Source organism: Diabrotica virgifera, chromosome 9 (assembly GCF_917563875.1).
Source record: "Diabrotica virgifera virgifera chromosome 9, PGI_DIABVI_V3a".
Classification (NCBI taxonomy): domain Eukaryota; kingdom Metazoa; phylum Arthropoda; class Insecta; order Coleoptera; family Chrysomelidae; genus Diabrotica; species Diabrotica virgifera.
Window position 1 is genome coordinate 19,263,761 of NC_065451.1, and position 25,925 is coordinate 19,289,685.

The 25,925-nt window shown below is 32.2% G+C and overlaps 1 protein-coding gene across 1 annotated transcript in view; it reads right to left on the reverse strand.

Moving 5' to 3' along the window:
* LOC114331414 (mushroom body large-type Kenyon cell-specific protein 1) overlaps positions 1 to 25,925 on the reverse strand; it is a 511,943-nt gene that overhangs the window by 25,010 nt on the left and 461,008 nt on the right. The window contains exon 5 of the mRNA XM_050660952.1: positions 2,310 to 2,441. Within this exon, the coding sequence (XP_050516909.1) occupies positions 2,310 to 2,441 (132 nt within the window). The remainder of the gene's footprint in view (positions 1 to 2,309; positions 2,442 to 25,925) is intronic.

Sequence of the window (25,925 nt, forward strand, 5' to 3'; positions counted from 1 at the left end):
CTTAAATTTGTCAATAATCATAAAATTTTAACATTTTTTAAATTTTTATCAATAAAATTGTCATATTCGTGTATAACATAACCTCGATATTTATTAAAATGATTTAAAGTCGTGTAAAAATTTATGAAAAAAAATATTTATAGACGCATTAAATTGATTATAACTCATAACCCAATCGTATTAGTTACAAGTTAAATTTGGAATAAAGCGGAAATAGTTATTTTCCTAACAAGTGCAGAAAGTCATTCTTTTCCGCACGCGACTGCAATATGCCGAACGACGCGAAGCGGGAGTTCGGCAAGCAGTCGAGTGCGGAAAAGAGACTTTCTGCAAGAGTTAGGAACAATGTCTTTTCTACGAGTCTTTAAAAAATTACCAAATCTTAATCAATTAATTTAATTAATATGAAAATACATACAAAAATTAATTCTTTGACAAGGTTGTCAAAATCAAACTTTCAATATAATTAGTTAGCATGACGACGATCTTGGTTTCCATGACGATGATTCAAAACGACTGTTATTGTCTACCGATTTGACTTTCGAATATTATGTCAAAATAATTTTATTTCATCGAATTCTCGCGTTAATTTCATTAAAACAGGAACACAATAAGATATATTTGCAATAAATTAGTAAATAATATCTAAATATTAGTTTATTGCATGTATTATAATTACTATAAGGCAATATTAACATATCTAAATTAACACGCGTGCGGAAAAGTGAAACTTTCTAAACTAAAATGCGTGCGCGAAAGTTGACATTTTTGCACGCTCGTAGAAAAAAAATTTATGGCACATTTTGAAGTCTTATTATCTGTATACTTATTATCTGATATCTGTATGGTACATTCCATGTCAAATCACACAGGCAAACAATTTTGGATCTCCGATTTGTCTGAAAATTGGTATATAGCTTCTGCGGGATGTAAAAATAAGATATTTAAGGTCAAAAAATCTTCTTCTTCTTTTTTTCTCAAAATGTTATTTTATGCGATTTTACAGTGATTTGGTGTTTATTTAAACAAATTTGCATTTTCTGTCGTAAAGTATCGATGAAAAACATAATATTTTAATAGAAAGGACTCAAAAATGTCATTATATGGCATTATAACAAATTATTTTGAATCAAAACAAGTTTTTGATCAAATTTTATAGTGTAAAAAACGTTAAAATACCGTCTTTTGCATTTTCCTCCATTCCTAAAATACATTATCATCGATTTGGCTGAAAATTTGCCCACAGATAGCCAAAAGACAGGACTTTAAGTGGTTAAAAGGATTTGAATTATATTACAATACCAAAAAAGTTACATGCAGTAATATCAGACTCAAAAGTATATATTAGTCCAGTCGGGATAGCATTTGACCTTGAATGCCGAGCTGCCCAAAATTTTATTTTTCTGATCTTTAGGGGAGTCAATAGTAGCCTAAATTTAAAATCACGAATGAATTCCTCCGTTACGTTAGCAGCCATCTTGATTTTAAAGGAGAACCTGTTTTGCTCAATATCTCCGCCATTTTTAAATTTTCGACAAAAATGGTAGGAACTGAAATTGTTCCAAATAAATCGTATTTACCATTATTACAATTTCTTTTTAACAATTTTTGTCGTGAGGTCGATATTTTCGAGTTAATTGTACTTACAGTAGACGCCTATATTTTTGACTATAATATTACATGTAACTTTTTTGGTATTGTAATATAATTCAAATCCTTCTCACCACTTAAAGTCCTATGTTTTGTCTATCTGTGGGCAAATTTTCAGCCAAATCGATTATGATGTATTTTGGGAATGGAGAAAAATGTAAAAAACGGTATTTTAACGTTTTCTACACTATAAAATTTGATCAAAAGCTTGTTTTGAATCAAAGTAACTTGTTATAATGACATTTTTGAGTCTCTTCTATTAAAATATTATGTTTTCCATTGATACTTTACGATACAAAATGCAAATTTGTATAAATAAACACCAAATCACTGTAAAATCGCATAAAATAACATTTTGAGAAAAAATGAGGAAGAAAATTTTTTGACCTTAAATATCTTATTTTTACGTCCCGTAGAAGCTATATACCAATTTTCAGACAAATCGGAGGTCCAAAATTTTTTTGCTCCAAAATTGAGTAATTTGAAATGGAATGGCCCGTATACTAATTTGCAAATACATACTGTTATTTCAATAAATTTTAGTAGACCCTCGTTGATAAACTGTGGTTTAGTCATAAGAAATTTACCCAAGAACGTATTTAACTTCTTGTCTAGATTCATGAACGCCGTTTAGACTCTTTTCACTGGGAAAAGCTTACCTGGGAATCCCGTATATGACGGCGGCTCGCCTCGTGCCCAATTTTCCCGATTGGATGTCCCTGAGGGCGGCCTGGAGTTCGTCTTCCGTGTAGGTTCGTCGACCCGCCACCGCAGACATTCTAGGTTTCGCTCTGAAATCAGAACTGAAATTATAGATACGTGAGGTGTTGGAAAAACGAGGAAGATTGATTATGCTGTTAAAAAATCTTCTCGACAAACATTTTTTTATAGTACGAGTACTTATAGTAAAAGAGAAACTTAAAAATAAAATTACGAATCTTTTTTAGAAATAATAGTACACTAAGAAAAAAGTGATTAAGTTGTTGTCAAATGCGCTTAAAGAAGTAGTAAATAAATACATATAGACCAGGGCGCATCTGTAAAAATATTAGTACATTTGGACGTTGAAAGGTGACTCAAAATTTTTTGCAGACATTGCTTGAAAATTACTCAAATAATAATATTTGAGTGATCCTCCCTCTCAAAAAGGTCCGGAATATTGTTTAAATAATCAAAATGTCAAAAAATGAAAGAAAAATTAGATTTTTTTCTTCGTTTTTTGATTATAACTTTAAAAGTATTCATTTCCGAGAAAAGTTGTACTGACATAAAAGTTGTGTAATTAAATTTCCTACAATACAGAATTAGCTAAAAATTTAACAAACAGTCACCCTTGTTGCAAAATAGCAATAATTGCGAAAAAACCATACAAAAACAAGTATTCGCATTTTACGTTTTTCAACCAATTTTGCTACATTTAGGACCTTCATATTTCACCCAAAAAAACTTTATGATACAGTAAAACAACACTGTAAATTTCATTAAGATCGGTTCAATAGATTTTGCAAAATAAATTTTGCAATCAAGCTTTCGCAAAAAAAATTCATTTTTTCAAAATGTTACAGGACTAAAAATAAAGCAGATAGCAAGTTGAAATTTTATTTCCATATAGAAGTGTACTGTGCCTTCCATTTGCAATTTGCAAAATTAAACTCGGTTAACTATCACGGCGTCAGGAATTTTTTTAAATAAACCTTAATTATAGGTGCTACTCGCAGGACAGCGGATAGTTTGCTCTGATTGGGCATTCCAATGACCTTTGATAATTATTGATACATTTTAATTTTTATTACATTTCGATATAAATAAATAAATTTGTTTATTGCAAAATAAAAACACATACTATATCCTTTGAAATAACACTATTTTTAGCAAAAATTTTTTTGTTCATATATTTTAACTTAAAGAATAAACGTTGATTATTTTTAAACATATGCAATTGTTTAAACAATATTTCATAAACAATAATAAAATTAGTTTGATTTTTGTGGAATTAAAATATTAAAATACAACAAAATATAGAGTAAGAAAATATATTAGATAAAGATTGGAAGAAATTTTGGTGGAAATCAACTTGTGTGAATCTAACACCGCTGTCCTGCGCGTAGCACCAAAAATTAATGTTTATTAAAAAAATTTCCTGACGCCGTGGTAATTCATCGATTTTAATTTTGCAAATTGCAAATAAAAGGTATAGTACACTTATATAAGGAAAAAAAATTCAACTTGCTATCTGCTTTATTTTCAGTCCTGCAACATTAAAAAAAAATTTGCGAAAACTGGATTGCAAAATTTATTTTGAAAAATCTGTTAAACCGATCTTAATAAAATTTACATCGTTGTTTAACTATATCATAAAGTTTTTCTGGATAAAATATGAAGGTCCTAAGTGTAGCATAAATGGTTGAAAAACGTAAAATGCGAATACTTGTTTTTGTATGTTTTTTTTTGCAATTATTGCTCTTTTGCAACAAGGGTGACTATTTCTTAAATTTTTAACCAATTCTATATTGTAGGAAATTTAATTGCGCAACTCTTATGTTAGTACAACTTTTCTCAGAAATGAATAGTTTTAAAGTTAAAATCAAAAAACCAATAAAAAATCGAATTTTTCCTTCATATTTTGACATTTTGATTATTTAAACAATGTTCCGGACCATTTTGAGTGGGAAGATAACTCAAATATTATTATTTGAGTTATTTTCAAGCAATTTCTGCAAAAAAATTTGAATCACCTCTCAACGTCCATCTCAAAACAGATGCGTCCTGGACTAATAAACAAATACACTTTTGTTACTGTTTATTTACAACCTATATGAGGCCATGAGAGTCAGAGTGGCCTAACTGATTTTAACATTACTTTACATAATCAAAGAAAATGATCAGAAGATATCAATGTCCGATTGTTTTAGTAATTGTATGTTGTCCAATAATGATTCTTGGTCAACATAAAACTACTAAAACAATCAGACATTGTTAGCTTCTGATGATTTTTTTTTTGATTATGTAAAGTAATGTTAATGTTAATAGTTATTTATGATATAAGTGTTAAAAGTACACGTTTAAGGCACGCATGTGAAAGTTTGCAGAATGAGCGAAAGCGAGTTCTGCAATTCACATGAGTGCTTTAAAAATGTACTTTTTAACACGCATATCATACAATATTTTTTCTACAAACGTAATTACAGGACAATATCAACAAAAACTTTTACTTGAACTTGACTGACATTCCATTTTTATATTTTTTTGACATAACATCAAAATTGCCTATACGGTCAATACGAACTGCAGTGCCTTAAAAATATTTTAAAGCACTAGTGCCTTAAAGTAGCATTTTTATCGGTCGCATGGAGTGCTAAAAATTGCGGTTGTAAAATACGGTTGTAGAAAAATCAGTTAGGCCACTCTGGCTCTCATGGCCTCCTATCATTACAGAGTAATAAGTAAACGTGTTACTGGTTTTTGGCGTAAAGAAGAGACATCCAATGATACAGGGCCACTTGACTATAGGGCGCAAATGAACTTGGGGCCAGTTGCTATATAGTGTCCTTGTGACAGGATCATTGTAGAATAATTCCCTTACTAACTCATTTTCATTTTGTCACTCCATGGCTCGATAGATTTCTTCTCTGATGAAAGTAGTCTGTAAGTAAACCATAGTAAAGTGTTACCATAGTTACGTACCATAGTGCATCCCCTATCGATCTTAGCACTTTAAACGGAAATCTTGGATGATATAGGTGTAGTCCGTAGTACCAGATAGGTGTGAATACGACTTTGTATAGAAGAAATTTGTTTTAGATGTTGAATTTTGATTTATATTTAAGGAGCCAATATATTTGTGTCGGAATTTTAAATCCAGCTATCTTCTTTTGGTCTGGATATGTTTCTTCCAAGTGAGACGTTGGTCAAGATGGAGGCTACGATATCTAGTGTCTGTTACAGTTGGTATTCTTACATTATCCATTCTTACACGTGGGCATGTGTTGGGCGGCTGAGAAATATTATTTAAGTTGGTTTTGTTTTGTTTACTTTTGTTCGCCATTTTGTGAATAAATCACTGAGTATATCCAGGTGACGTTGCAGGACTTGTGAGGCTTGTATAGGATCTTCGTTTACAAGTAGTGTTGCTACGTTGTCAGAAAAGGAAGCGAGTGTAGTATTATTAACTTCTGGTAAAGCAGATTTGTAGCGTGAGAAAAGTAGCGCTCCGAGAACACTACCCTGCGGGACTCTGGAGTTGATAGGACAGAGGTTGGATTGTTGGTCATTGAATTTTACAGAGAAATTTGATATGTAGGATTTGAGTAGGAGGAAATAGCTACTAGATAATGTAATAATTTTTACATTGTAAAGCAGACACCTATGCCAGACTTTGTCAAACGCTTGTAAGATGTGTAGGCATATAGCGTTGCAGTATTTCTGTCCTTCAAAACATTTTGATAAAACAAAAAACAGATATATAAAAGTAGCTATAGGGAAATAGTGCAGTGACTCCTTAAAGCAGATGGTACCTAAAGAAGAAGTTGGGTACTCGCCACTGGGCGGCTTCTCCCTATGTTATTTTGCATAAATTTTACAAATTGTGGAATAATTCAGTAAGTAGTGACAACAGAGCTGTGAAAAAAAGTAACAATAATTATCAAGACGAGAAAAGACTAAACTTGTAACAAAGATTGTTCTGAAGCTATTTCCTTGTGTCATTTTTATGATTAATTATTTATATGGGAAATAAGCCACAATTAAAATGAAAAAATAATTTTAACAACGGCACCCGATTTGGGCGTCGAAACGTTAATAAAATTATTTTTTTCATTTTAATTGTGGCTTATTTCCCATATAAATAATTAATTGTAACAAAGAAGCTAACGAAGTGATCATCCCCAGAAAAATCCTCTAAATACGCAGAATATGTGGAGAACGGCATTCACAACCTAGAAGGCGTAGACCTGAAGGAAACAGATCATCAAATAATAAATGCCCTGGAAGCTACTGTAGAAAGATCTTGGAAGAAACAAAATTAAACATCAGATAAAAAAAGTAAACACAAAAGAACTTGAAAATGTATCGAACAGAAAGATAGAAGAAAATGAAATAAAAGAATGTGTAAGAAATCATGTAGAGGAATCTCTGAAAGCAGCTTGCTGTATTTTTACTTCATTTTTTAAACAATTTTGATACTGAACGTCATGCTTAGACTTTTAAAACAAAGGATAGACCAAAAACAAACAACACAAAAATATTTTTTGGTTTACTATAACATCCGTTAATAAATTCAGAAATTTTCGTCATTCATTAGCTTAAATGTTTCAATAACTCCATTAATATAATATTAAATTAATATGATAGATATATCACAAGTTCAAAGTATTCTATTGAGAGCGGAATAGTCATAGTCATACAAATAATCGATCAGTGAAGTATACACTGTAATGTAATAATAATGAGTCAATATGGGACATAGTTATCATTATTGTACTGTTATTGAAAAGGGGCATTAAATTAGAATTAACAAACATGGAGTAAATGAATTAGATTCGTAGGTCTTGAGAAAATCAAATGACTCATACATTATTAACGTATTGAAGGACTATCTGGAAGAAGAAAAAATTTTAAAGTAAATTTAATGAAAAAACGTTTCTCTTGGTAAAAGGTATATTTATTTAAAATTAAAATTTTATTTCAATTTTGACGAACTATGTACTCAGTTTTACAAAAAAACCGAATATTACCTAAATGACTTATCACCTTTTACTTTCAATCCCAATTGAACGTGGACGTGTCCAAAATAGTCGGAGCGTAGTGTAATTGCAAATACATATTGAATTAATCACTTATTCGCTTGTTTTGATTTCAAAGCCATCATCACGATTGTTTATCGACTTCGGAGTTTTGTATTTTTTGAAAGCATCGAAAAATCATAAAATATTATAAGTAAAATTAAGAAGAAAACGATAGACAGAAAGGAGTGGCGAAGAAGAGTAAGAAAGAGCGACTCATGAAAAGCGTAAATGCTGAGAAAGAAAAAGAAGAAGACGTCGTGAAAACACTTCGCTCATGAACTGCAATATCCAAAAATCATGTTTTGAGATAAATAGCTTTAAATTTTTTATTGCTAAGGAAAATGCATAAGAAATGCTTTAGATGGGTTAAACGAAGAATTTCAGTTAATACATTCTCTAATTTATCTTAAAAGCCAGTTTTGAAAAAATGTTTTGAGTTATGCCACTATTGCAGGAAATCTTTTTTCATTAAATATACAGTAAACCCTCCGTTAACCGAAACATTTTTAACCGAAACATCGTTTAACCGAAATTGCTGACAGTTATAATTTCGTCAACAAATAATAAATTCAAAAAAGGAATAAAATTAAGGAAAATGAATATATTTAGAGTGTTTTTTTAACGTAATTTTTTACTTTCTTTTGTGTTTTTCTTTTCAACGGATGTTTTGCAGCTACACATATCCAATACTATACCGGGTGGTGAATTGGAAAGCGGGCCATAGGAAACTCAATGTAAAATTCTAAACTGTTGAATTCCTGCTTCCCTAATTATTTTACATCAAAAGTCATAAGAAACTATTTGTAGAGAATTGAAATCTGTATTGAAAACAACTGTTAATATTGTTCTACGAACAATAATTATTCAAAATTTTGTAAAAATATAATACATTTTTCAGAGTAATACGCCAAAGTTAGGCCACACGCAATACCATAATGTGTATAAGGTTGCATTTGTTGACAATAAATTTATTATATTAACAATTTGAACTGTCAATTTTTTTATTTATTTTATCAATTACTGTTTAAAACACAATAAAGTTGATAAGATACCTTTAGTTAAGGAGAAGTATTAATAATAAAGATATCTTCTTCAGTCAATAATGTGCTCACTGTCAGTTAAATAATAACGTGTGGCCTAACATGCCCACACATACCTACTGCGGTAAATACATTATATTTTTCAAAATTTTGGAATGTGTTTAAATCGTAGAACAATTGTAACTTCTGTTTCTAATACAGATTTCAATCCTCTACAAATAACTTCTCATGACTTTTGATGTAACATAATTAGGGAAGCAGAAATTCAACAGTTTAGAATTTTACATTGAGTATCCTATGGCCCGTTTTCCGATTCACCACCCTGTACCTATAATTTCGTACAAGAAGAATACAAAAAACAATGTTATTCTTAACCGAAATTCTTGTTATCCGAAATGGCCTTCCCCCCAATTATTTCGGTTAACGGAGGATTTACTGTACTAACTAGGGATTATAAAAACAGTAATAACAGCAAAAATTAAATAATCCAAATAAAACTTTACTAAAAAATAAGATTTTTAAAGAGGAAACTCGTAGTGTCACAACAGATCCCTGATCCTATCGAGCGTTGGACGCAAAGTGAATAGTGACAGTAATGCAGCCAATATTTGGGACTAGTCACATAATACAAAAGCGACAGCTCTGTTATTTTACGGCCTAATATTGAATTGTAAGTTGTGCCGTTATTGATGGTGAAACAAATATGTTTTTTAACATTTGCAACTATTCCTATTAAAAACATGTGTATTTTGAGTAGTTGTGTCACTATTTCAGCCTATGAACGATTAATATATATTTAAACACAATCAAACACATCAATTATAATATCATTCTCATTAAAAAAGAATTAAAATTTTATTCCAATTTTGACGAATTATGTACTCAGTTTTACAAAAAAAACCGATAATTGCCCAAATGACTTATAACCTTTTACTTTCAATCCCAATTGGACGTATCCAAAATAATCTGAGCGTAGCGTAGTGTAATTGCAAAGACTCATTGAATTAATCACTTTTCGCTTTTTTTGATTTCAAAGCCATCATCACGATTGTTTATCGAGTTCGGAGTTTTGTATTTTGCGAAAGAATCGAAAAATCATAAAATATAGGTAAGTAAAATTAAGAAGAAACGACAGACAGAAAGGAGTGGCGAAGAAGAGTACGAAAGAGCGACTCATGAAAAGCGAAATTCTGAGAAAGAAAAAGAAGAAAACATCGTAAAAACATTTCGCTCATGGACTGCAATAGCGGCACAACACAAAAATCATGTTTTGAGATAAATAGGTTTAAAGTTTTCATTGCTAAGGAAAATGCATAAGAAATGCATTAGATGGCTTAAACGAAGAATTTCAGTTAATACCTTCTCTAATTTATCTTAAAATCCAGTTTTGAAACATGTTTTGAGTTATGCCACTATTTCAGTAAGACTTTTTTTCATTAAATACACTAACTAGGGATTATAAAAACTGTAGTAACAACAAAAATTACAAAATTCAAATTAAACTTTATTAAACACTAAGATTTTAAAATCGACAGCTCTAGTGGCACCCGAAAAGTGGCACTAGCGAAAGCCAAATATTTCTGCAACACTGACCCAACTCAAAATGTGCCACTGTTGATGACAAGAACATGTCTTGATCCTATTGAGCGTTGGATGCAAACTGAGTAGTATCAGTAATGCAGCCAATATTTGGGACTAGTCACATAATACAATAGCGACACTTCTTCCATCTTACGCTCTATTGAATTATGAGTTGTGCTGATATTTATGCTGAAAAGAACGTGTATTTTAACATTTACAACTATTCCTAGTCAAAATCACATGTTTTTTGAGTTGTGCCACTATTGCAGCCCACGAACTACTGTTTGAAAAATTATGAGTTGTGCTGGTATTGATGCTCAAAAGAACGTGTATTTTAACATTTACAACTATTCCTAGTCAAAATCACATGTTTTTTGAGTTGTGCCACTATTGCAGCCTACGAACTATTGTTTGAAAAATTATGAGTTGTGCTGGTATTGATGCTCAAAAGAACGTGTATTTTAACATTTACAACTATTCCTAGTCAAAACACGTGTTTTTGAGTTGTGTCATTATTGCAGCCTATGAACGATTTAAAGGTATTTAAACACATAAATTATAATATTATTTCTATCGAAAAAAATTAAAATTGTATTCTAGTTAAACGATTTACGTACTCAGTTAAAAAAACCGAATATTGCCTAAATGACTTATCACCTTTTACTTTCAATCCCAATTGGACGTGTCCAAAATAATCGCAGCGTGGTGTAATTGCAAATACACATTGAATTAATCACTTATTCGCTTGTTTTGATTTCAAAGCCATCATCACGATTGTCTATCGAGTTCTTAGTTTTGTATTTTGCGAAAACATCGAAAAATCATAAAATATAAGTACAATGAAGAAGAAACGATAGACAGAAAGGAGTGGCGAAGAAGAGTAAGAAAGAGTGACTCATGAAAAGCGAAATGCTGAGAAAGAAAAAGAAAAAGACATCGTGAAAAAATTTCGCTCATGGACTGCAATAGCGGCACAACACAAAAATCATGTTTTGAGATAAATAGGTTTAAAGTTTTCATTGCTAAGGAAAATGCATAAGAAATGCTTTAGATGGCTTAAACGAAGAATTTCAGTTAATACCTTCTCTAATTTATCTTAAAATCCAGTTTTGAAAAATGTTTTGAGTTATGCCACTATTTCAGTAAGACTTTTTTTCATTAAATACACTAACTAGGGATTATAAAAACTGTAGTAACAACAAAAATTACAAAATTCAAATTAAACTTTATTAAACAATAAGATTTTAAAATCGATAGCTCTAGTGGCACTCGAAAAGTGGCACTAGCGAAAGCCAAATATTTCTGCAACACTGACCCAACTCAAAATGTGCCACTGTTGATGACAAGAACATGTCTTGATCCTATTGAGCGTTGGATGCAAACTGAGTAGTGTAGTAGTAATGCAGCCAATATTTGGGACTAGTCACATAATACAATAGCGACACTTCTTCCATCTTACGCTCTATTGAATTATGAGTTGTGCTGATATTTATGCTGAAAAGAACGTGTATTTTAACATTTACAACTATTCCTAGTCAAAATCACATGTTTTTTGTGTTGTGCCACTATTGCAGCCCACGAACTACTGTTTGAAAAATTATGAGTTGTGCTGGTATTGATGCTCAAAAGAACGTGTATTTTAACATTTACAACTATTCCTAGTCAAAATCACTTGTTTTTGAGTTGTGCCACTATTGCAGCCTACGAACTATTGTTTGAAAAATTATGAGTTGTGCTGGTATTGATGCTCAAAAGAACGTGTATTTTAACATTTACAACTATTCCTAGTCAAAACACGTGTTTTTGAGTTGTGTCATTATTGCAGCCTATCAACGATTTAAAGGTATTTAAACACATAAATTATAATATTATTTCTATTGAAAAAAATTAAAATTGTATTCTAGTTAAACGATTTACGTACTCAGTTAAAAAAACCGAATATTGCCTAAGTGACTTATCACCTTTTACTTTCAATCCCAACTGGACGCGTCCAAAATAATCGGAGCGTGGTGTAATTGCAAATACACATTGAATTAATCACTTATTCGCTTGTTTTGATTTCAAAGCCATCATCACGATTGTTTATCGAGTTCGGAGTTTTGTCTTTTGCGAAAGCGTCGAAAAATCGTGGCGCAATTTATTTTCAAGTGGGATAGGTTAGTCAACTCCGCGTTATCAGCGTTGTATTTTGATTCCGTCGAAAATTTCGTGCTGCTGATAACAAAATCGCTGTTTGTAGAATACTAGCCGTTATTAGTCCATGTTGTGAGACCGTTCCCGTATGAAAAAAGGACACTGATCTTATGGAAAATTTAATACTCAAATCAATCAAGTCATAAGTCCCTTAAATATAATAAAATTTACATAAATAGATTCGTCTGGAAATTACAATCATTTCTTATCATTGCGCCAACTCTGAATTTTAATTTATAACAGCGTAAATTGTTACTAAATTTTATGAAAATCATATTTTTCATAAATACTATTAGTTTAAAATATATTATCGCCATCACAAAGGAACAGCTTAACCCAGCGTGAGGTTGACCCTTACTTTGCGGTGCGTCAGTGAAAGTGCATTGTCATTTATTATCTATAAGATAAGATACCTTACTCTTCTTCTTCTTATGCAATCCACTAATGGATGTTCGCGATCACGTTTGACCCTTTTTCTCTATCCCTTGCAGTATGTATTAGGTCTCCTATGTGTTTTAGTCCTGTCCATTGTTTGACATTACGGAGCCATGACATTTTCTTCCTGCACACTCCCTTCTTCCTTCGATCTTTCCTTCAATTAAGGTTTGCAGAAACTGGTATCTTTCATTTCTAATAAGGTGCCCCAGGTATGCCGTTTTTCTCTGTTTAATTGTGCACAGCAGTTGTCGTTCTGTACCAATTCTTCTCAGGATTTCTTCATTTGTAATTCTTGCGGTCCAGGGAGCTTGCTATTAGGAGTTTGCTATTAAGATACTTTAATACCTGCAGAAAGATTTATAAACTGCCTTTTTACAAAATCTTTTTTCTTCCTTTAACTTATGTACTTATACATTTCATTTATTTAGATTGATTTATGCCGTTATTGTAATTTAAATGATTGTAATTTCGAGAAGAATATATTCATGTAAATTTTATTGTACATATTTGAGTAACATTACATTTTCCATAAGATGTGTGCGGTTTCCTTTCTGATTCGGTTTCTTTGCCGAATCGTGAAATTTTTGGCCAGAAATTGGTTAAACCTTTTTTTTTTAAACAAATTCCAAAGATTCCCTTTTTTAGTCCGGAAAATATTTTTTAGATTTTTGGGCCATTTTAAACAAAATAGGCATTGTGTCATTTTTTTTAAAAGTCAATAGTTTTTGAGTTACACGCGATTTAAAATCTGAAAAATTTCGAGACTTAAAAACTCTTATATACCTAAATTATTATTTTTGAGGTTTCCGAGTGCATAATCCCTAAAGATTCTGATGAGTAATCGGGGTTTATGTCAATTTAGACCGTTATTTTTAATTGTTAACTATGCGCGTTCACTCGACCTTTAAGCCGCCGCTCGTCAAATTAAATGGTGCGTCTCTGTCGCATTATACGATTGGCGTATTTAATTAACACATTGGCAATAATGAATTGAATAAATAAAAAAATTATTTAAAAAAATATGTTAATAATAAATTATTAAATTTTAATAAATGTCAAATGTTTCTTGGGAATTAACCGTAAAAATATTAATTTACATATGAGGTTTAAGCCTCGAAAATGCGTATTTTCGTATTTTTCAGATTTTAAATCGGTTATAACTTGCAAACTATCAAATTTTGAAAACAATGAAAACAGACCTTTTTATCTAAAATTAATCCAAAAAGCATAAAAAAATATTTTCCAGAGCAAAAAGGTGACCTTTTGAATTATTGTTTAAACAATTTCTGCCCAAAAATTTTGTCAGATTTGTATAAAGGGGTCATTTTTAAACAGGAATCCGTAAAGAAACCGAGTCTGAAAATTTTTTATACAGGAGAGGCCTGATAACATGGACTAATTTTGATTCCATCGAAAATTTCGTGGTGATAACAGAATCGTTGTTTGTACTAGCCGTTATGAAAGTATTCGGCTACTTTGGTGCATTCACTTTTGTTTTCAAAGAAAATCTTTGTATGTCAACGTTATCAAGATAATAATGTGTTCAAAATATTCTACAGCTAAACACTATTGCGTAATTCAATTTCGGTGTATTTTGTATTCAATTTTACGAATTTATATTATTTATTTTTTCCAAATGCCATTTTGTGTTTTATTCCATAAACTTTCTAGCCATAAATACACTAATAGGCAAAAATTTGGAATATTTATTTTATGACACAATAACTTAAAATAATTATTACGAAGTATCTTGCTAACTTTTATTAAAACGGATATATTTTATCATTTATTTAGTAGGCGGTGCAAATATTTTGACATATGATTTATTTTGACATTTCGTTTTAATAACATGTACTGTCAGTTGAGTGTTGTGTTCTATAGTTTTAAGTGACGCTGACCAAACATAAATTGAATTTTTTTTACATTTTTTTTTTCACTTTTGTAAACCAATATAGTATATACTGCCACAACTTCACAAATCAGATACTGCAATGAAGTTGAAGTAGCACAGATTGTAACTCTATCTAACGACGGGTATACACAAAAAAATATTTCAAGACGCCTCCATATTATCATATAATTCAATCTGATATGTCAAAATTTAAAAAAGAACAGGAAATTACAGAAGACGTCTGGGCCAAGGAGGAAAACGGTGTACAGGTGCTACAGACAACCACTTTGTAATTCTTTGGAGCTTACGAAACCGCGCAATGACATCGACGCATTACAATCTTTTTGACTATCCAGTTAGAGCAGCTGGACACGATCTAAGAATGCTTGGATTCCAACTTGGACCAAGCGCACTTGTACAAATGTACTTGAACTAAGTTGTTGGCCTCGGTTAAATGACCTGCAGTCAAATAACCAGATGGAAGTGATTGTGGAAAGTGTTCGAGTGGTTGCTGATATGTTGCTACATGAGCTTGAAGTCCAGAAAAAAGGAATGAAAATGAAAAATAAGGAAAATATCGACTTCGTAATTACTCGATAATGCTTCCTCAGCTTCGTATAACTCCATGAATCTAATTTATAACTCCCTTTCAGACCATTTTCTTTTTGTGTTTATTTCTCGTTTCAGATTTTTCGACACCGACGCCATTTTAATTTTACAATTCGACACTACTTGTATCCAAGAAAGTTGGCCAGCGTCGTACTTAACTTGGATAGAACCTGTTGAGTGTATTTGGACGAATAGGTGACACGATCAAAGTAGCTTTCAAGTGTTGCGTGCGCAGCGTCCAAGCACACTTAGATGTGTCAACCTGCCTTTAGCTCTTGACGACCTCTGCAAAGCCTTACGGCTTGACATGAGATCCCTAACCGAAGTATTATGCTTGCGAGACCCTGCTATCATAAGGTTCAACGCTTAGAATGGTGCAGAGCTTGGCAAAACTTGAATGGCCAATGAAATTTTGTCTGCTTCAGTGATAAATCTAGGTTTGTTTGGGTGGCTCTGATGGGCGCATAATAGTAAGACGTTTTCGAGGTAAGAGACGAAATATAAACTTGGTTGTTAAACGTCATACTGCAAGACAACCAAGGATTATGGTATGGGGTGCTATATGTTTGAGAAGCAGATCACCTCTAGTTCTTATTAACGGTACTCTGCTAGCTCAACGATATATTGTTGAAGTACTGCAACCGGTTTTACATCCCTACCTATAAACCATTCAATCTTTCAACAGGATAACGCAAGTGCTCATATTGCCCGTGAAACCATGGAGTTCCTACAAGATTCTTTGGAGTGGCCATCAAGATCAGCTGATTTGTCACTCATCGAACATGTGTGGGATATAGTAGGTCAAAAACTAAATCGATTGTCACGCCCTACAGCAAACTCAGAAGACCTGTGGATGTTATAAGAAGAATCTGGATGAGTATCCCGCAATATAATATAGACCACTTCAGTCGATCAATCCATAGAGTAAGTGAGTGTATCAAGGAATATATCAAGGAGGAGCCATCCATTAATTTTTTGACGAAAATGACGTTATAAATTTGTTTATAATGTTATCAATTAATAAGAATATTATAATGTGTACTACCATAAATAAATGTTTAAAAAAATATTTAGTTGTTCTAGGCGTTTTTTTGTCATCATTGTATAATGTTACAATTGAATGAACATTGAATGTACATGAAAACGCTTTTGGCAAGTCGTTCGTCATCACGCGCTCATAATCCCACTTGCACTTGCAAATCCCATAACACTTTTCTCCTTTTTATCATTTCCCGCGGATGACGAAATCCATAGATTTGAATACGAAATTACGGCGATGGAACGTAATTATAATTTTAGACAGTGCTTAAAATTGTCGGTTCGAAATTAGTGTCAATGCATTTTCTCATAGAAGCGATTTGGAAGTGGGACAAGGGCAGAATTGCATTATCTTTCTCGTTGTCGGGCAATCCACTCTACCGACTATTATATCAGGTATACCGTATAATCGAGATTCAGAGGCGCAGGTGAGACGAGATACGTCGTGACATCTTGCTTTGGTTATTTATTACCTATTACGTAAATCTGTAGGAATAGTTCCTAAAGAAGAAATAGAACTAGTTGAAAATTAACATAGATTTCGTCAATGTCCAACAAAGGGGACAAAAAAGATTGTAATAACTAGGGAGCGGATTTTATGCAAAACGCATATTGCTTGCATATTTCGCATATTTGAGAACTTTACCAAATTTTGCATATTTTAAGAGAAATATGGATATTATGTGTATATTTAAAAACATTTTTGTCCAAACAATGAAATTCTAAAATTTTTTAATTTCACACAAAATATTCCCCCGCACACGCTGTCGTATCTTTTCGAGAACTATATGAAGTCGAAGTCGACTCATTCTATACCAGGAGCGTCATTTGAAATTTTGCTAGGGGGGCAAACATTATATATACAATACATTATATATGCAAACATAATACAAAATTGATCTATTTTTTGTAAATTTCAGTCATTTTCAGGGTCAGGGGGGCAAGTGCTCCCCTAATCCTATCAAATGACGCCCCTGTTCTATACCTTTTCGGTTTTTCTTAGAGAACACCCGATGTTTACCCACAAAGTGCGCATAGTACCTACGCCGTCATAAAATAATTGTAGGATGGTAAAATGATGTTAAGGATGGTTAACCGGGAAATCCGGATTTTATTTAATTTTATTACATTTTTTAGGTATAATTTTGGTGATGATTCTTTCTATTGTTAACAGAATATTTACACTTTTAACCATCTTTCTATGATTCTTTAACGGAAATTTAAATATGATTTAAATCAGATCCCGTAAATGAGCAAAATTAGTCCCCTGTCATTCAATGAGAATGTTTAGTTTTGTGTAAAAGTTCTTCTGTTTGTGAATAGTGCAATATGTCGAAAGACTAGCATGGTTTATTAATGGATCAGAACCTATCCCGAGCTTTTTTGCACCAATGGAAAATTATTCTGCAAAGCATGTAGTAAAATGGTGAGCTTTAAGATTGCTTATTTCTCTTTTTTCTTTAATAAATAATATTTGGCTGCTGCCTCAACATTTAAAGTTTAAACAGTTTGATAAAGTATGCGTTATTGTCGTAGATACCATCTCAGCGAAAACATTGTCACACAATACGTCGGGACAGAACTACATAAGTCAAAATGCAAGAAGATGAGCGAATCAAAAGTTGTTCAGTTACCCATTGACCGTAGACATTCGTTGATGACTTGATCCAAAGAGCAACAGAACTGTCTCTCGTTGTCACTCCTATGTAAAAAAACTCACATATATTTTCACTTCGTAAAAATTTATGTGAGAGTTTCATCATCATCATCATCCTCCTCCTCCTCCAGCCCTTTGCGTCCACTGCTGGACATAGGCCTCCCTCATGTTTGTCCATTGTGCTCTATTTTGTGCACTTTGCATCCAATTCCTTGACATTTTCTTGAGATCGTCAGTCCAACGAGTAGGGGTCTTCCTCTACTTATTTTGTCCAATCTCGGCCTCCACTCAAGCAATCTCTTCTTCCACCTTTCATCAGTGATTCGAGAGACTTGTCCGGCCCAGTTCCATTTCAGTGTGGCAATTCATGAAATTATATCGGTAACTCCTGTTCTTCGTCTTCACTTCTAACTCGGTTACGAAGCGATATACTCAGCATTGGCATTTCAATTTTCCTCTGAGCTATTTGCAGCATTTTAGAAGTTGTAGCTGTCAATGTCAAAGTTTCGGCACCATAAGTCATCACAGGCAACACACATTGGTCAAATGTTTTACCTTTTAAAGAAATTGGTATATCACTTTTAAAGATATGTCTTTGAGTGTTCCATAGGCTGCCCATGCTAGGTTTATTCTTCTTCGTAGTTCGCATGTTTGGTTGTCTCTTGTGATCTTTACTTTGTGTCCAAGGTATATGTATTTTTCCACTATAGCTCTACTTCGTTGTCTGTGAGAGTTTATATGGTTTTAAACACAGTTAATTTGGTTTTCCTTCTAATTTCTTTCTTGTTCTAGAAGTTATTTTTTATTGGATTGAATAGTTCTGATGATTTACTAATCCTTTCTTTAATATCTTGTCCTGCCTGTCTTGTCTTCAATGTCCGGCCTTTCATTATTTTCAATTGTAACGACTAATATAAGTATTGGAAATGGTTCACTTACTCTATTTGCTTTCGATTAATTTGTATTTATTGTATTTATTATGAGTTGTTCTTGCGAGGCGAGTACGATATTGCCACAGTTTTTGTTTTATGTATTAATCTTCACACCATGTTTACACAATGTGTTATTCCACGTCTTCAGGTTATTTTGCAAGTCTTCTCCTTTTTCTGACATAAAAACTACGTCATCTGCGAATGCACATTACGAGATGCTTACACTTTAAAGATTTCTGTACCATATATGTAATTTCTTAATTTTGGTGTATAATCTTTCATGATTTCATCCATAAAGATGTTGACGAGGGTTGGGCTCATGACACATCCTTGCATTAGTCCTTCAGTTGTCTCGAACTCTGTCGATTTAATGTTTTTATGTATTATAAGTACATAGTTCCTATTTCTGTTATATAGACTTTTGATGATTTCAACTAGTTTTTTTTCAACACCTCTTCGTATCAAGCTGTCTTAATACAGTTTGTCTTTTCGACAGTATGCTTTGCTTTTAGACAGTGACGTTTTTTTGAATTATTTGTTTTACCCTGAAAATGTGAAGCCGCTTTGTGCTTCATTTAAACAAATTTCTGTAATGTTTCTGAGCTTTTGCTTTTGCTCTACTATTGTTTCGTAGAACTTGAGTAAAGAAGATAACAGGGTGATTCCTCTATAATAGTTGTTACAATCTTTAAGGTTTCCTTTCTTATACAGTAGACTCGCGATTATCCGAGGTAACTGGGACCGTAACTACCTCGGATACGGAAAAACTCGGTTAACACTGAGATTGGTTATATTGATAGAAAAACACGTAAATAATCATAACTGTGGATATTTTAATGACAAAATTAATACAGTACTGTCTATAAAAGATAAAAACATTTACCGTATCAATATTACTGTTTAAAAAAGTCTTTAATTTTGCATAAGCTTTATTCCTCTTTTTGATTTTGAATCGGCGATGTTGCGTCAAGGTTGAAAATTGTAACTCACCTGTTATTACTTTTGCCTCGGTTAACCGAGGGGCTCGGATGACCGAGACTCGGATAATCGCGAGTCTACTGTATATTAATATTTATACGCAGATCTAGATAAAATAGCTACATCATAATATTTTATATTTTAAATATAAATAGTACTAAAGTGTTGTGGGGCCACATTTAATGTATGTTATATTTTTAATCGTATTTATTTTATTATCTAACTATTAAATTTTCATTCAATTCTTGATAACCTTAATAGATAAACTCAAATTTTTATAACCCAAATATAAAACTGCACAGTAATTGCAAGGTCATCAGCATTAGACTTAATACTAAATAAATTTGTAAAACATCGAATATGTTTCTAATTCTCCAAAAGTCTATTTTCACAAATTTTAAATGCACCAGATCAAATAGTTCCTTTACGAAGTATTAAAACAAAGAAGTACCTAATCGATGATCTATCTGCAGGTATTATAGAAGAAGAGATATAGAAGAAGAACCAATATCTAAATAAATATTATTAATACGTAGTAGTAATTACGCTGATGACATCGTGTTAGTAGCAGAGTGCGAAGACGACCTCCAAAGATTACTGCACGAATTAAAAATTAACGCAAAAAATGAATATGAAAATATCAGACCAAAAAACAAAAAGCTTAGTAATATCTAAAATACCAATAACATGCAAATTGGAGTTATACAATCAAATTATACAACAAGTAATGACTTTCCAATACCTGGGAATTAATCTATCAGCCGACAACAATATCGAAGAAGAGGTAAAAGACCAAATAATTAAAGCCAATAGAACGGCCGAATGCCTAAACTACACAATTTGAGAAAAAAAAAACACCTAAGAGTGGAAAGAAAGGCCCAAATATATAAGTCAGTTATTAGACCATTTATGACTTACATCGTAACAAGACCAGATACAAGCAAAACACAAATACCTCTGGATAAAAACGAAATGAAGATATTAAGAAGGATTGCTGGAAAAGGACTGCAGGACAGGGTAAGAAGTGAGGAAATCAGACGTATATGTGGGTAGACAACATAAATACCTGGGTAAAACAGAAAAGAAGAGTGGAATCAACACATAAGCAGGATCTCTGAAACAAGGATAGTAAGAATAGCCAGGGACAAGTCACCGTTAAGCAGAAGAAGTATAGGACGCCCAAGGAAATATGGAATGACAATTTAGGGACAGAATGAAACGCACTGTTGAAGAAAAACAGGCAGTACTGCCTACATAAAAGAAAAAGAAGAAAAAGAAGAAGAAGAAGAAGAAGGAGAAGAAGAAGAAGAAGAAGAATAGTAGTTTATAGAAAAGATTAAGACGGTGGTGACATTTAGAGAATATTAATGAAGAAATGGTAGGAAAGATATCGATAAAAACGATGAAAAAATAAGGCCATCAAGAAAAAGATGGTTAGATAAAGCGGAAACAAAATACATCAAATAAAAAGGTGTTCAGAATTGAAAAACAAAACCTAACCAAGCAATTGGACTTCGTAAGACCTAGGTCCTTCGTATGTCGATATTTGAACTCTTCGTGTAACTTTCCGTCGACTGATAGGCGATTTCATTAATTTTGAGTCATTTTGCCAAACTTCCGATCATAACTTTTTAACCGGAAATGACATCAAAACCAGAACTAAATATTCGAGCTTGACTGTTCAATACGCGATAATTGATATATCTTGATAAGGCTCGTCGAGTAATATATCGCTTGTACTATTTCGTCTACTCTAAAACAGTATTCCAGTACTAGTTGCAACTCTGTGACCAGAACTCCGAGGTTAAATTTCTCGCATTAATACCATAATCTCTCACTCGACGTCTCATTTGTCATTCTATCAGTTCTAATAACGTAGGAGTTATATTTACGGACAGACAGGCATGAAACAGGAGAGGGAGGCCAGACTTACCTTAAATATAGTGATGCCACAGCTACCGATTTTTCGGTAGATCTGCCAAATACCTGTCAAATTTACCGATCTACATAATTCTCCTTTTTTTCTATCGAAAAATCAAAATTCTTAATTTTCAAATTAATCTGCTGATTTTTTTTCTACCGAAAAATCAAAATTATTAGAAAAATTTTTTTTAGCCGATAGATTTGGCAACAGAGTTTAGTCAATTTTCAAGAATTCTTGAATTGCTTTTACTAGCTTGTAACTAAATATTATATTTTCCAGATTTAGCCATACGACTCACACTTACCCTAAGGATAAAATACACTATCACTTTATAATCCCAGATACCTACGGTATCAAAAGGATTGATAGACAATTCACGACTATTAATCTCACTGGTTGTTCTTTACCATAAAGATTAACCTTTCTACCATCAATGGGTTAACGCATGGATTATCTAGTAACCATCTACCATCTACCATCTAACCTAGTCTACCATCAATGCATGGATTATCTAGTAAAAAACAAATTTTTATATCTTTATTGTATCGCAAATTTGAAACGTGACTTTTCATGAGATAAGGTTTATACCCAGTGTAATGTATTTGCATTTTAAAATATCATTTTTGTTTTTTTTAATTGAGAAAAATATTTCCGTTGTTTATGGTTCCACCGGTACCCAAACAAATGCGCCTGCAGATTGTTTTTCAGAGAAGGGTGTTTTATTAGATTTTATGGCTTCTTTCAATTCTTTAAAAGCGGTTGTCGTGTAATTTAGTGTTGTACTGATGGCTTAAAGTTTAGAGTTAACAGAAAAAAATAATAAATAATAAAAAATACTTATAGACTAAATACAATAGGGGGGTCCATGGACCCGTTGACCACCCCCCCTGTATGATCGCCTGTTCCTGGCCTGGGAATGGTATTACTTTGTGGTCTAATGACGAAGGTGTTGTGTTGACAAAGTCTCTGAGACAGAAAGATATGGATAATTCAATGTTTTCACATTTTTTCAAAATGGGCGAAAATGACTTGGCAAATGGCAAATAATGGGGATATATTGTCAAGCTACGGGGCTAAAAGTCTTGCGTCAACGTTATGTGTTTAGATTATTATTTAGATTAACCAATAAATTTCTGGTAGCTCCATTAAATTTAATTTGAACTAGTGTAATTCATTTATGGAAAACACGATTCGATAGATCAAACAGAACTATGTAATATTGCGATAATTAATAGTTATGGAGACAAGAAAATTCACTTGCATAACAGATAATGGTATTTTTTTGTTAAGTTTTGTTTAAGTGATTAATATGTATTGAAAATTTACTATTATTATACAGAGTGGGCCAAAGAAAACAGTCCACCTCGATATTTGGCAGTATTTATTAGATTTTAAGGAAATGGCGAAACAGGTCGATTTTTGATCTAAGGGGCACACATTTTTACGGTACAAATATTTGTCATTTGTCAACCCCCTCCCTTCCATTTTCACTACCCTTTATTTTTAAATAGGGAATTGGGGTCGTGTGCTAGCCCTTTTAAAAGGTTATTCAATTCTCTATTCAGTAATATAAACATTAACATAATTATTTATACAGGATGTCCAAGAAAAAAATATTTTAATTAAATTGACACAGAAAGAAGAATGTATGTAATTTATTTAATACAAAATACATTCTACTGCTGTCACAAAACAGAAAAAAATTTTTTATAAATAAACATTGCTTTTCGCTTAATTTCAATGTTCAAGCTGCCACCCATCTGCCTCTTGGTTGGTTATAAAACAATAAAAACAATATTTATTTGTCAAATAAATAATTTTCTCTGTTTTTTTGTCAGTAGTAGAATGTATTTTGAGTTAAATAAATTGCATACATTCTTCTTTTTGTGTCAATTAATTTAATTCAAAATAATTTTTCTTGGCCAACCCTGTATAAATAATAATGTCAATGTTAATATTACTAGAATATTAAATCTTTACAAAATAGAGAATTGAATAACCTTTCAAATGAGGTAGCACAAGTCCCCTATTCCCTATTTAAAAATAAGGGGTGGGAGAAATGGAAGGGGAGGGGTTGACAAATGACAGATGTGTATACCGTAAAAATGTGTCCCCCTTAGATAAAAAATCGACCTTTTTCTTTATTTCCATTAAATTTAATAAATACTGCCAAATATCGAGGTGGACTGTTTTCTTTGGCCCACTCTGTATACATACCACTAACTCTTTTAAATACGTATACAGTTTTAGCGAGTATTTTATAAATGAAACTAAAACCATATGCTGAGCTATGCTATGCTATATTACCATATGGATTGTATGATCAACGACAAGAGACAAATCTTTAATATTAGAGATGTTACAGTCTTATACCAGTATTCAACAGGTAGCGATACCAGAATGGTATCTATTAAAAGCCTCAAAAGAAATTGACCTTCGAAGTACTTATCTAACAAACGTATGTCTCAAAAAAACTCGTAAAAGGCTGTATAGAACATTGACAGTTCCCGTTCTCACATATTAGTCCTGTCGCCAGGGGGGGTACAACGGCCTCCTTTATTCAGATGGACTTACCCAAGTTTTTTTCATGTATTTTGACCCGTAGAATACGAATTTTTTGGGTAACAGTTGATCAGGATGTCGATAAGATTGTTATTGACCAAGAACTTGAGGAATTACATAACAGAGGTTTCTCACAAAACAAAACATTTTTTTGTATTTTTTGGGTCATTCTAAGTAAAAAATGTTCTAACAAGTTTTCCCGTAGGATGCTCAGTTTTCGAGATAAATGCGGCTGAACTTTCAAAAAATCGAAAAACTGCAATTTTTAAACCCGAATAACTTTTGATTAAAAAATAAAATAGCAATTCTGCTTAGCGCCTTTGAAAGTTCAAGTCAAATTATATCGGTTTTGATTATTTGCATTGCTAAAAATTTATTGTGTTATTGTTAAACAAAGCTACAAACACCTAGTGCGTGAGTGATATTTTCTATGATTTCTCATTTAAAATCTAACGAGTAGGTAGAATAGGTACTAGTGCAATCGAGGCTATTTCTACGTAGCATTCGTTAAAATGCATGTAAAGGCATGTGTTTATAGCTTTGTTAAACAATAAAAAAATAAGTTTTTAGCAATGCAAATAATTAAAACCGATATAATTTGACTTAAACTTTCAAATGCGGTAAGCAGACTGGCTATTTTATTTTTTAATCAAAAGTTATTCGGGTTCAAAAATTGCAATTTTTCGATTTTTTGAAAGTTCAACCGCGGTTATCTCGAAAACTAGCCATCCTACGAAAAAAATTGTAGAAACATGTTTTGCTTAGAATGACCCAAAAAATACCAAAAAATGTTTTGTTTTGCAAGAGATCGTGGTTATGTAATTCCTCAAGTTCTTGGTCAATAACAATCTTAATCTTATCGACATCCGGATCAACTGTTACCCAAAAAATTCGTATTCTACGGGTCAAAATACATGAAAAAAACTTGGGTAAGTCCATCTGAATAAAGGAGGCCGTTGTACCCCCCTGGCGACAGGACCATATGGATCAGAGGCATGGACGCTAACTAAAACAGATGAATCCGCTCTATCGATTTTTTCAAGAAAGGTGCTACGCAAGATATTCGGAGCGGTCTGTGAGAACGGAATATGGAGGCGTAGATATAACTTTAAACTGCAGAATATCTACAAGCATACTTTTGGTGGAAAAATATAGGAAAAGATAGGAAAATACAGGAAATACAGGAAAATATATTATCAGTAGTAATTGCACAAGAGCTCTAAAATTATTGAATTTTTCCCGAGTGTCACTTTGGCAGTTTTAATTTCACGAGCCGAAGGCGAGTGAAATTATGTCAGTGTCACGAGGGCAAAAATTCTATATTAATTTTAGAGTTCGAGTGCAATTTGTTGCGATTATTTCATGAATAAAACTGTTCAAAACCAAAATTTTATTGTAATTTATATATGTAATTACCAATTAGTGAAATTAAACACACAGATGTTATAAATATGTATAGATCAGGGCGGATCTGTAAAAATATTAGTACATTTGGACGTTGAGAGGTGACTCAAATTTTTTTGCAGAAATTGCTTGAAAATAAATCAAATAATAATATTTGAGTTATCCTCTCTCTCAAAAAGGTCCGGAACATTGTTTAAATAAACAAAATGTCAAAAAATTAAGGAAAAATTCGATTTTTTTCTTGG